Raw genomic sequence first — 14,346 nt, forward strand, 5'->3', positions numbered from 1 at the left:
TATGTACCTTTTCATGTAAAGGAAGCACTTTACAGCTTCTCTTTGGCATATCTGAATTGCCAGCGTCATTACTCTTGCACCCTGGCGCCATTGTAAAGTTAAATAAGAGTTACTTGAGCACATGCCCTGCAGTACTGCAACAGTTGGTCTGAAAACCAAGATGGCTGCAGCATGGAGATCCTGGAAAAAGGGATGATTCTCAGCTTGGGAGAGATATGGAGAGACGCTGAGTGATGGAGAGGGATGGCAAGAAATTTCATCATGTTACTTAAACTAATTTGCAATTTAAAACTTATGAATTGTTTATTTCTGGAATTTTCCACTTAATATTTTTGGACCACGTCGACCTCAGTTGACTGTGAGTAACTGAAACTATGGCAAGCAACATTGTGGATAAGAGGGGACTGGTGTATTCTATCAGGGGAGCATGTTCTCATAATGCCTGAGGTCCTTCCACTGATTTTTAAATAACAACGGTGACAACAATCTCCCAGCAGCTTTAGAATTACTTCCTGCAGGTCGTATTCTCCAGGAAGCAGACACTGAGATGGAGATTAGTATGAAGGAGGTTTACGAGGGAGAGCTCCTAGGATCAACACTAGTGGAATGGAAGTGAAAGAAGCAGGATTGGGCAAATGGAGAAGCTGGGCCGTGAAGCAGTCTTTGTGGAAATCTCCGGGAAGCCTCAAGTGGGGATGTCCTTCCAGAGTTGTCTCCCATTGGAGTGCGGGAGCTTTGACACTATGCCCCCCGTGGGCTGCCCAGGGATGGCTGTGTGGCCTTGCTTAAGGCAGCTCTGTTCAGACTCATCAGTCCCCATCGAGGGCTGACATTTGAGGGCTGTCCTCCAAGTAGCACTTGCAGCAACTGAGGCAATAGTCCTTCATTCCTGAAAGGGAATCTGGGCAGGGCCATCACAGTACCCATCACAGGTCCTTTCCAGAAAAATACCATGACTGAAAAAACTGTAGGTCAAGGTTAAGATCTCATAGAAAATAGAGGATAGGGAGAAAAAAAAAATGACTTGAATACATTTAAAATCATAACAAAGTTCTCTATATGAAAAAAAAAAAAATTCTAAAATCTACCTACTTCCAAATGTCCCAGAGTCACTGTCATCAGAAACCCGCTTTACGCAGCAAGGCTTTTCTGGAATCCTCTTCTTCAGATGTTAAGGAAGCTGTGACATTCTGACCTGAATCTGGTTCTCCCACCAGCTTTGTGCTACGCTGACTGTATCTCTGTCCTTTCTGTCTTAATGTATAATATCTTTTACACTTTTTTTTTCTTCTTAAACTTTTATAAGTTTTAGAAAAAGTGCCTGTGTAACTGTCAGGTTTTCTCTTAGTTATCAGTGGTACCTAAAAGGACTTTCTCCCATCTCCCTTTCTGGGCTTAATTTTCTCTATATACGAGTATACGCCGATCAAGAGGGTCTGAAACACATGCTGTATACTAGCTCATGTTCCTTTTTAAAATCAAATGCATATATAAAAATAGGTAGAGAATAACTATGTAGTATGTCTACTTTCTACTGAGTTTGTACCATGTGCCAGGCCAACCATTTGGCAAAGCATTACTATATATGGGTATCTATGATTTATATTCAACACCTACCACACTTCTAGATCTTTTGCACATTTTTATCTATAAGCCTTACCACATTCCAGCAAGTTAGGTGTTATGGTCACTATTTTGCCCAGGAAATAGGCTCTTAGAGAGGTTAAATACTTTGCTGAACCATACAGCTTGTAGCTTGCTGAGCCAAGTTCCGAATTCAGATTTTTCATTTTTCTTTTTCTTCCCTTCTTTAAAAAAAAATCCTACAGACCTACAGTTGATGTTCTTTCTGCTATTATCATGCTGCTTTCTATACAGATGACTTTCTTTCTGCAGGGACTGTTTTCTAGTTTTTCCAAGTTTCCCAAGAAAGTTTCGTATAAAACAGTAATCATGTACTTACTAAAGACTTTTGATTTAACTTGAAATCATTTTATAGGTCAGGTAAAATAAAATAAAAATTTAAAGCGAGAATCACCCCTTGAGGAGTGGTTGTCTGGCTCATCTCAGAAACAGTTTCATTTCAATGGCAAGTCTTAAAAGTTTTACCACGGGACTATCTCTTGAAGCTGGATGTTACTCTTCATTCCTGCAGTACAATTTCTGACTGGTCCCCTTGATCTGTTTTTGGCTATTTTTCCACAGTCCAATATGATCCTTCCAAATCACATACTCTACCTCTTTTACTGGCTCTTACCATCTCTAGAAATAAATAACCCAGTTCCTTAAGTTGGTGCCCAGGGGTCTTCATAATTTGAGTTAGATGTCTCCAGCTCTATCTGCTGTTTCCCCAGTAATGCTGAACGATTTTATCCTAGACACCTTTCTGCACGCTACTTCTATATTTTATACAGATTTCCATAACTCACTTATCATTAGTACGAATATATGCCTTATATAGTTACGCATGCATTTAAAGGACATAGTTACGCATGCATTTGAAGGACCAAAATATTTAGAGACTCTAACAATCCAAATATATATTTGTGTATTTCTTTTGTTAATTTTGTGATTATGTTTATGTCTGTTTTGCCTAGTAGATTTGCAAAAGGCTCCATGACTCTTAGAATTACAACCTTGATAATTCCATAATAAAGATTTAAATTTATTGACTAAGGGAAGCAAAATGGGGAGAAAAACTATGAAGACAGATTTTATTTCTGGTTCTATAGCTAACTTGTCTAATATAACCACGCCTAATATACTATTATATATATATATACTTGGCTTTCAAAAGTATCTAATGAGTAAAATACATTTTAAGAATGTATGTAAGTTACATGTTTTACATAAATATGTATGTACTTGAATAATTCAAATATTTTCTAGACACTGACTTTCCACATATATGATTATTTTTCTTTATTTGTGTATGAACCCCTTAGTTTGGCTTTCCAAACTTTCAGTGATTTGGAGATAATGTGACAAATGCCAGTTCATATTAAAATACTTCCTGTTATTTTGTTCCTGCAATTTTATTTTAACAAACTTAGTGATTAATATTATACCTTTCAGTGATCTCGGATGCATCATCTTAACCGAGTAACATGATTCAGATATTCTCTTTTTAACTTTGTAGGTTACATTTCAGAAGGACTTATGGATGTGATGCATACGTAATTTACATACTGTACTAAGTCACAAAGAGACTATAACTTCCTTGTAATTCAGAGGGTACTCACATGCAGTTTTATAGTATATAAAATTATTTTTGTCATGCTTTGTAATTTGTCTCAGTAGAGGCAGAAGATTCTAATTCTAGGTTTGTCTGGGTTTCTGTGGGATGTGTCAGAAACAACAGCATCGTCACGTAGTATTTTGGGTTTTGGTTTTTCCTGAAGGTATCAGCCACACAGAGGGTGAAGTTTAGTGTAGAATTTATTCTTATTCTTTAAGCTAGAAATTGACTCTGAAACCTCTGGAGTTACCTAGGAGTGCTAGGAATGATTCCTGGCATTCAGGAAGAGCTACTGATATTACCAAATTGAGTTAATAAGACAAAATCAATCCCTAGGGATGACCTCGCAAAAAGTGAGAATGACTAAAGAGGACCATGTTGTCCTCACCTTCTCTCTACTCCAGTTGTTTCCTCTAATTATAAATATTTTTTGAGCCTCAGACTCTGATGCCTCAAGGTGTTAATACACTGGGACAGGTTCCCCAGTTCTCTCAGCTTCTGGTCAAGAGAACCGACCAGTGACCTCCAATAAGGTACACTGTTGGAATCCCAACATAGGTTTATAGAAGGTTAGCGTATAAAAGGATTGTAGAAATCATCTACCCACGATATGAACTTCAGGTCTTCATATAGCACCCATTACAAATGGTTATCTAGTCAATAAATTTAAATATATGCAAACACCTGAATCACCAAGGTTTTATTGCTGCAAAAAGTCTTTTTTATTTTTAACAGCTCCAATTATTAGTTCTCTTTTGTTAGGTTACCTGAAATATACCTCCCTCTGACTTCCAACAAGCAGCCTTACTTTTGTTCCCTGGAGCCACACTGACATCTAACATGACTTCCGCACGTTAGTTCTTTCAATGTGTGAAAATGGCGAGCTCCTTAGCTGAGTGTCTCCACTCTGTGTAGTCATCTGCAGTTCCTTTAACAGATCCTCTTATGATGCAAATATCATTGATCACTGATTTGACCAGCACTGAGGCACAGATGGTTATTTTCTCACTCAATCCAAATGCTTTACTTTTGTAATGCAGCCTAGATGAAAATGAGTATTTTTGGTAATGACAATGTAGTATTGATTCCTACTGAACTTGAACACAACTAAGATCTAATTTGTCCTCTGTTACATCATATTCTCCCACCATATACTTAGTTGGTTTTATTTAAACCTAAGTGCAGGGCATTTTATATTTTGATTTTACCTTGTTGTATTTAACCCATTAGTTTTCAACCTATTGATGTACTTTTGGGATTTGATGGATCAATCACTGTAGTAGTCATCCTTCCTTGTTTCCTGTTCTATCTGCATTTGAGAAATATGCTACTTCACCTGTCACTGACAAAAATATTTATCTGGTTGAGGCAACAACAGAGCAGCAAGGGACTAGAGGCCCTTCTGTACTTTATAATGATTGATTTCCTAATAGTCTTTGGCTATAATCATTGAACTCAAATCATATCTATGAAACTGTGCATTATTGAGCATATGTACTTCTAAAGATTTTGTAATGTAAAGGGGATTAACTAGGAAAGGACAGAAACACACTTTCTGGGATAATGGAAATGCTCGATATCTGGATGACATGTGGTTTATATGGGTAAATGCCTTTCCTTGTCAAAACTGCTGAAACTTTTCATTAAAGATCTGTGCATTTCATTGTATTTAAATTATGTCTCAATTATAAAATTCATTTACTATGCAAATTCATTTATTGCTTGGATTAGTAACTGTTAACAACTAAAGATCAGTTTTGCAAGTTAAAATCTTGAGGTTTGGAATATTGCAATGACTGTCAGTATTTGACAGTGATGAAATCCAAAATAAGATGTAGAACTCAACCACTGTTTTGTGTGAATTGCTTTTTCAATTCATCCTTTGAATAACACTTCTTTAGGGTGTAGGATGGGAAATAATTTTCTTCTAAGCAGTCTACTTGATATTCAGAAAAAGATGGATAATAACGTTACTATATTTTAGTAACATGTTTTCAATAGATTTTGCTTTGTTCTGTTTCCAAGCTCTTGGGAAGTTGGAATCTTTAAATGGGTTATCCACACAATGTATTCAATGAGTGTTTACTTAGAATGAAGAAAATTAAGTGTCATATTATCTACTTTGTCCACTGTCTGCTCTTTATAAACCACTCCTCTGAAGGACTCTTCCTTTTAGAGGCAATGTTGTGTTATTCATGCCATAGTGTAAGAGCTTATGAGCTCTGATTATGTGAGGGAACCACATGTTCATTCGGAAGGTGGTGACCCTGTAATAGAACATACTGAAATTGAAAAGGGTTGTTTTTCAGAGGTGTAGTGAGAGTATAGTGAGAGTACACACATGTTCTCCACTTTTCATTTCGAAATGATACCTTATTAGTTCTATGGTAGTTTTTATTTTTAATGACTTTTTTGTACATACTATATAATTTTATTCTCACAAATAATTGGAACATATTTTATTAGGATTAAGATTCTGAACATTGGATGATGCAGTACTTTGAGAAAGATCGCTCTAATCTAAAACCTTTAGTCTATTCAAATTCCAGGTCAAAACTGTACCTCTTCAGTGAAGCTGCTCTTCACTCTCCTTCTCCTAAGATAATTTTCCCAATTAAAAAACACAATTTCCTAAGCAATTTTATATGCTGCCTGTGCTATGCTATTACTGTCTCATCTGCTTTGTATTTTCTTAATTTCTTTTTGGGGAATATTTTATGTTTTCTTTTTCTTAGTCATATTGTAAATTCTTCTATTTCTCTTATGTCCTTCCACCCCCAATGTTTCTAGTACAGAGCCCGACGATCTCTGGCTACTTAATAGTTTCTGAACAAGGACTGTCCTTAAAATTAAATGGTGTGATAAAAACAAAATGTCATGAGTATGTGTGGCCCATTATATGATAATAACTGGTTGGATATGGTCACTAGAGAATAATGTGTGCAGATGTGTTATATGATTAATGTAATTCCATATTGTCAGTATATAGTTTTAATTAGAATACTTTCTTCCTGCATTTGGTAGGCTTTCTGAGTTCTAGTATAAAATCTTTGGAAACGTGTAAGGTGATGGTCTCTTAGGAAAGAAACACGGTTTGAGGAAGATGCACATTGGCATCTGTTGACCTAAATCTGAGGCTCTGTCACTTTCTGGCTGTGTAAAGTGGGGTGGGTTCCCCCAACCCTCTGCCCTGTGGTTAACGGTATATATGATCTAGCAAAGTATATGGGATGGGATATGCCCTTGATAAAGGCAGATTCCATGATTTCCCTTATCTCAATTGTTATCTGTTTTATTAATTTTTTCTTTTTAATGAATAAGTTTTAAAGTAACATGAGATTATATATTTTTTGAATAAATTTAGAAAATTTTAGGAAAGTATAAAGGAAAGCAAGCAAAAACTCATCTTGAGGAAAAACAGAGTACCTTTAATGTAATGATATCCAATTTTTTATATAAGGCTTATAAAGAAGTCATTCTCATTTTTAACAATTCATTTGCTACTCCAGTCTTTTTTATTTGTGCCTTAATCTAACAAACATTTATTGAATGGCTACAGTGTGTCAGGCAATATTGCAGGTGTTGGAGATAGAGCACTAAACCAGGTAGCTTTCTTCATGGAGCTTATGTTCTTTTTGTGGGGGAGGCTACATAAACAAACATAAAATGTGATATGTGATGATGATAATGCTATGACTGAAATGTAAAGCAGGTGCATGGATGCAGAGCGATTGCAATCCTTTAGGGAGGGTGGCCATAAAAAGTCTGAGGAGATGACAGTGCACCAGAAATCAGAAAGGATTGAGAGAGCAAGCCAGGTGACCATCTGGGTAAGAGAACTCCAGGCAAAGGAATAGCAAGTTCCCTCCAGGTCCAGCCCATGGAGTAAAACCCTGATGTGGACTAGATATCTCGCTTGCTAAAATCCTGTGATCTAACTTTGAACTAGGAGTGATGCTTATCTATTGTCTTCTTAGGGTTAAATCTTGATCTTCCATTTAATTCAGGTGGATACCATGTTACATATTACACGGCTTAGCTTAAGTAAGGCCTTTATCTTGCGCTGATGATTTTGTTTTCTTTGCATACAGAAACGTCCTTTTATAACCCTGACCCTTAACCACTGGGAGGAAGCACTGCTCTAGAGAATGTCCGGAATTGAAAACTGCTCTAGTTCTGGAGTGTAGGCGTTTCCCAGCATGTAGAGGTTTATAAGGAGCTGCTGAGCAAGGATAGGAAGTAGGAAGACTTCTAGAATCATATCTTTATGGTTTAACGTCATTCTGTTTCACATGAATTATTATAACAGCAGATGCATTTATTCAAATCCATCTGTAAAAATATGTTTCAGGGAAATAAGAATGGTTTTTGGAGTATTCATTTTTTGGCTTCTGTTACTGTAAAACATTGAGCTGACTTTAGTAGTCACAGAACAAGTACATTGCTGTGAGCAATTATTAATAGAATTCTTCTAAACAGATATGTCTATTATCTCTTATAAATGCTCAGATGGTGGTCTGTTTATATGAAATGTAAGCAACTGGAAAATTCAAATTATCATTTTTATTCATATGTGCTCATAGGAGAAAAGTATTTCTAATAGAAAGAGATAACAGATAAAGATGATTTTAAATAAAACAAGACATCAATGGGCTTAAGGTATTAATAAATTTAAATCAAGTAGGGTTCTGTTAAATCTCTTACATCTTCTATAAATCCATATAACTGTTAATGATTGTTGGATCCAATAGTGATCACCAACAATAAAATGACTTTTGAACAGAGAAAAATTATATTATGGTTAGTACAGCTTTAATGTTACGTGAATTCCTTATTGCTTCCCGCGTCTCTGAAATTGGTAATGGAAACGTGGCTCAGTGGAATCATCAAAAAGACAAAGCAATGTATTCTCAATCCATCCCCAGTCACCATTCCTAGTATGCATTTACTATACCTGTTTTACTTTTGGGATTTTCTCATGAGGGGGTTTGGATTAGTTAAAATATCTGTATAATCCTATAACGAAAAAACCTGAAAATTCCATCTGCTTTTGTTCCTTCTTATTTTACTTAACAAAGATGACTCCCAATTTTTTCCAACTCTCTCAATATATAGATAATCTAAATTCGGGATTCTGGGTTAATATAAAAGACATAGAAAAGCTGAATTTCTAGGGTTTAATGTGTCCTGAAGATTTATATTATAATATGGTAGCCTTCTCACTAGAAACTTTTTAGTAGTTAACTAATTATGGTTGAGAAGTGGTAAGGTTTCTTCTTTTGCAATGTTGAGGACTGATCACCTCTGACTTAACTGTCTAGAACTAGAAATGTTTCTGTGGAAAATTGGACATCAGAGTCTTTGCATGTCTTTGATTTATGTGGCGTTTGACTTATGTTTTTCAAGCTGTAATAGTTCACAATTTAAGTCCTTCTCACCACCACCACGCAACTCCAGAAAATATAGCATCTTTTAACTTGAGACCTCTGAGTTGGCCATACATGGAGATGTTAGGAGAGTTTTGTGGCAACCACGTTCCACAGGCATCTAAGGATGTGGTACAACTGGAATGAACCCTCCCATTTCATTGACAACATGTGTTACATATTATTATATGGCTCTGGCCTCTAGATTTTAATTTTTTGGTGACAGGATCTATATTTGAGGGAAGGAATTGTCTGGGCTAACTTTCTGTGTAATAATCATTTGGATTTAATGATTATTTTCCATGCAAATCTAAATAAGATGCAGACACTGTGGGTGCCAAGGATTTCTGTGTGAATCGGGGTAAGAATAACCAAGGGGCCTGTTCTCTGTTCGTGGTGAGAAAGCATCTCTTGGAAGCGAACACATATACATACTCGAATGAAGACTCTGATAAATGCATTGGTTGAATATTGACGACCCCAAACCATTACCACCAACCAGATGTGCATCCCGGCAGTCAATGTAGCAATCAGTGGGGGGTATTGAGAAATACTCAATTTTTATGTTTGTTTGAGAACCACAGACAAGAAAGCATTCTGCCTCAAGGTTATCTGATAAAAATGGGGCTGTTTAAAATCCTTTGTCTCAACCTTACCCTAACTTGGAGATTTACCTTCCAGATATTTATTTTTTTGTCCCGAGCCCCTCTCCCCTTTTCTTGGCTTATGCAAGCAGCACTGTAATAAAAAGTCTCAGACTCTCAGAATGAAAAACCAAGTTAATTTCTGCCTGAAAGATGCCAGTCTAGAAAAAAATGTTATTTCATTGCCTACTCAAAAATGTGCTATTTGAGCACCACTCTCTTTTATATATACTAATTTTCTGTATGATAAGATAATGAATTTTAAAGGGTATTTTACCTTTCACAATGTCCAAATAATGGTGGCTCAATTGTAACTGTGGTCTGACCATCAAGATTCTTTTGAGTCATCTTTTGAAGATTTTCCTTTTCTTTATTTGTTTGCCTTTCGATCCTGTAGGTATTCCCACAGTGTATAGTCTTCACTTAGAGCTGAAAGTTTTATCCCATCGCATCTTATTTCCATTTCCCTTTATCTTGGTTTCACCCCGAAACACTTAGGGAAAGGAAAATTCTTGGCCAGATTCTCAGGCCTTTGCTTGAGGCAAAGCTCCATGAACACCCATGAAGCAAAGACCACTGTTCTGAAAGGAACATAGACAATTGTTGTTTGGAATCCCTGTTGCTTGTAGGAATTTAGACATGAGAAACAATAGTTGGGCTGGAGAATGCAAATTGTAGCAGTGTCAGGAGGATTCTTTCCTATAGTAACTTGTGGTGAGTGTAAGGAATGATTGCATATGCAGTTTTATTGGAGGACAAATGAATGAGAAGCCAAATTCAGAAGAAGATGCAGAAGGGGCGTGATCCCTCATTGAAAATGATTATGTTTGTCACAAATTTGTTTCTGTAATTACCTCAAACATAATTGCCTGTTTTTGGATTTTGAGTGATGATTTTCTATTCAAATTGAATGAAGGAATGTGAAGTATATTGGCTAATACATGCTTCTTACCCAGATGAGACTTTCTTTTTCTTAAAATGAAGTTGGAACAATCTTCCTCCATAAGATCTTTTTATAAGCAGTATGAAAACAAAGCTAAAAAGTCCTTGATTCAAGGGTGGGATTAGGACACTCATCACCATTTAAATGGTTTCATGTAATCTTTGTATCCTCACAACTCATTTGATCATAGACATTAATGACCTTTCTTCCACATTATTGTAGAGACTACTAGTGTGATAGTTGGGAGGACTTACTATGTTCTAGAAGGACCTGATTTGGAAGTCCTTTGAGTTTTCAGCAGTTCACTCTTGGTGCATCATCTCAAAGCATTTTCTGAGAAAAGTAAACTTTCAGTTTTAAAATTTATCATTTTGAAAAGTGTCTGCAATATCTTCTTTTAAATTATTATTTATGTATTTATTAAATGTATTTGGGGTGACATTGGTTAGTAAAATTCTGCAGGTTTCACATGTACAATTCTATAATACATCCTCTAGAAATCTGCAGTATCGTAACTTCATCCGCCAGGAAAGAGCCAGAGCAGTGCTGATGATGCCCCTTTTCTATCCTTCATACTTTCCCTGTCACATGTTCAGTCTGCTGGTGACCACCTGGATATTACAATTGTTTCTCCAAGTGTTGTCTGTGTTGACTTAGGGATGCTTCTCTTGCCAGGAAACAATGTCATGAGAACCATCCATGGGGTGGGAGAGATGATGACCCAGATGGTGCTCAGTAGAGGCTCCATCTTCCCCATGAGTGTGCCTGATGTTCAGCCCAGCATCCACCCCATCAAGCAAGGGAACCCTGTCGAGCCTGAGGACGTGACCGTGATGGACACCAAGCTGAAGATTATTGAAATCTTACAGGTACGTGGCATCGCGAAAGCTAAGTGACAAACGCCGAATCGTATTTATTGGTTTAACTTCTTAAACTTTTTGCTCCAAATCGCCGTGTAAATATTCTGAAGTGCTATTGACCTAATTTTATTTCTTTTAAGTTAATGCTAAGTCTGGTAAGAAATCTCACACTGATACTATTTATTATAATATATTACTTACATTTGTTCATGCCCACTAAATATGCTCATGATGAGATCTAACAATTGTGGAGTGCTTTGAGGTTGACAAGACCTCTTTTACATGTATTTTTCTTGTTTACTTTGACCTTCATTGAAGAAGGATTTCAGAACTGGCAAAGTTAATGATTGAGTTCCAACCCTTTTTCTATTTTTAATTCAAGTGGACATACGATTCCATGTATTTAGATTTATCATTGTAGCAAGAAACTCAAATTTTTATTATTAACAAAAATGTTAATACTTGGTTTTAATTAGTTTTAGTATTTTATACAAGTGACTATCTCTCTTTATATTTTTGTTTCCAAGAGGTTAGGAATATTATATATATACATATACATATATACATATATACATATATACACACACACATATATGTATATATATATATAATTTATACATATATATAATATGTATAAATTAACCTAGTCTAATATGTAGCTGTATGAATTTAAAGGAGGTAAATTATTATTTCATGTCCACTGGTATAGTGAATAAATTTTCCATCACTGTACTATAAATTCTTAGCATTTAAAAAAAAATTGAAAAGTCGTTTTTTGATGCTTAAATTATATATACAGCATTTATTCCAGACTTGGAGAATGGAGCCTGGAGTTTCCAAGGCTGTATTAAGATTCTGGATACAGGTTACTGTCTTTCATCATAATTTAAAGTAGACTGAGCTACCAGAAGTGGGTTAGCAGTCCAGGAAGGGCCTGTACATTTGTATGTAAAATAATTAGATTTATAATCATAAAAGGTTTTACAGTTCCTCCAGGAATTCCAAAGGCTGAATCCTGAGAAATATTGGCAGGCCTCCCAACATTTTTCATGACCCTGAAAATCCCATAGTCTTCCTATTCTTAAACTGAGAAAGGTGGTGACCCCCCAGCCTGTGGACCTAACGAGCCCACAGCTTAACATCGTCCTGCTCATGGGACAACCTCTAAACTATGTGGCGTCATTTTAGTCCACAGTTACAGAAGAAGCAGCATTTAACAAATAATCTCTAACAGCTAAAAACTGATGAGATGGAGAGGCTATGGCAGGGGAGCTTAGGGCTGACTCATTTTTGCTGCCTTCTTTGGGCTCCGTGCATTTCTTGTTTAACCTCTGTTCCCACTCTGTTTTATGTGTCTCGGTGTCTGATCTGATTCGCTGTCTGTGTACCTGGGTGCTGCTCTTCTTAGAACATCTCTTCAAGAATGTCATTGTAGCCACGTTTCTCATGCAAGTTCCCTGCTCTCTGCTGGTTCTTCCTCCTCACTCAGAGACTTCCTCTCTTTTCCCCATCACTTTGCCTATCTTGTTTTTTCCCTTTTTTAATTTCTCCCTCATTCTCTCCCTCTACCTATATCTGGCCCTCTCGCGATACTCTTTCCCTGCCTTTGTTTTCATTCTTCTCTTTCCCCCTTTATTTCCACCATCCATTGATTTTTTATTTTCATAATTAAATATTTTAGAGGGTGAAAATTTTTATTTTGGTTATATTTATAAAATACAATTCTATGAGTACTAAACTTTAACTAAATTTAATGTGTTTCATTAATTCATGTTTTATTAATTTGTTCTTTACATGGGTTTTAAAAATAACCCTTATTTTTTAAGCATTTGTAGTGTAGCTTCTGCTCCCACCCTTCTCAAAACTACCAAATCTACTGGTCCTTTCTCAGGCCTCTTTTCCCATGATCTGTCTTGTGCTTTGAAAATCCCCTTATTAGCTAGAATTAGTTCTAACGGTATGTGTTGCAGTGCTCATTACATGCAAATAAGAGTCTCTTTGGTATCTGTTTTCCCCTCTCGATTATATGCTCTTCAAAGGTAGGTCTTATATCCTTGGAACCTTTTTTGTGCCCTTGGTACCTTCCTCAGTACCTGGCTTAAAAATGTTTGTAGAACTTAACTGAACATAGCTGACATGGAGCATGTTACTTCTCATAAAGAGCATAAAGAGGGGAGAGATTGAGATTCAACTTTGGACCTGTAGGTGTCAATCAGATGCTGGGTGAGCAGAAAGGAGAAAAAATGGAACTGGACTGGGGAACCAAAGAAAGTTTCATTAAAAAGGGGATTTAAACTAGACCTTGGAGGTATCTCAAAAGCTGGTTAGTATTGTGTGGAGGAGAAGAATATTCAAGATACAATGTGGACACTGTGAACAAATGTGAGGAGGCAAGAGAGACACTGCAAGCATTCCGTCATGTGCTGTTGGACAGAGAAGTGTGAGAGAGAATGAGAGAAAGGGGGCAGGAGGAGGAAAAGAGGGAGGAGTGTGATACAAGAGAGACATAGTGAGAGAGAAGGTTAGATGGTAGCACAAAATACCAAGTTTTCTAAAGCTTGCGTGACCACTGTTTACTGTCTAAATGAGACTTGTGAGACTGTAGGGGGTACTGATAATTTTGCTGGGGCAAAAGGTTATCTCAGGGCCTCGCCTAGGCACACTGTGGGTGGGGGAGGTAACCCGGGGTGAAACTACTTCTCTATTGTTTCCCTTCTGGACTCAGAAATCTATAGTACATACTGTTTCCTTCTCTGATCGCCACTGGATTCTGTACCACATGATTTAGCCCTCGATACTTTCTTAATTATGGGAACAATGCTGTATTTTGTTTTCCCAACTCCACCATTGGCTTCTTGAGAGCAGTGGGCTTCAAGTGTTTGCATTCATCATAGTGCCGAGCCCAGACAGGAACCCGGTTGACATTTCCTTCCTGTCAATGTATCAGTTAAGGAGAAGAAGGACAACAGCACAAACCCAAGGAAAAACAAGCACGAATGAGGCACAGCCTTGGTATGTGAGGGTGCTGTTACTTCAGCTGCCCTTTTGTAGCCTGGGTCTGGCACTGACTGTGGTATAGCCAGCATCTACACTACTGTACCTTACATTTCAGCCTCCCTGTGCATGAATGAGGACCAGAGCTCCAGCATTCTCCTCCCAGAGCCAATGGACACTCTGCAAATTTCTGTGAAATTATATCATCATTACCTCTCCATCTAGACCCATAGGATACATC

At 36.9% G+C, this 14,346-nt stretch overlaps 1 protein-coding gene across 1 annotated transcript in view; it reads left to right on the forward strand.

The window, feature by feature from the left end:
• The window catches only part of ITPR2 (inositol 1,4,5-trisphosphate receptor type 2), a 431,615-nt gene that overhangs the window by 153,065 nt on the left and 264,204 nt on the right, over window positions 1-14,346 (forward strand). The window contains exon 22 of the mRNA XM_019737570.2: window positions 10,927-11,120. Coding sequence (XP_019593129.2) covers window positions 10,927-11,120 — 194 coding nt within the window. The remainder of the gene's footprint in view (window positions 1-10,926; window positions 11,121-14,346) is intronic.

This window comes from Rhinolophus sinicus, linkage group LG02 (assembly GCF_036562045.2).
Source record: "Rhinolophus sinicus isolate RSC01 linkage group LG02, ASM3656204v1, whole genome shotgun sequence".
In the NCBI taxonomy this organism is placed as follows: Eukaryota; Metazoa; Chordata; class Mammalia; order Chiroptera; family Rhinolophidae; genus Rhinolophus; species Rhinolophus sinicus.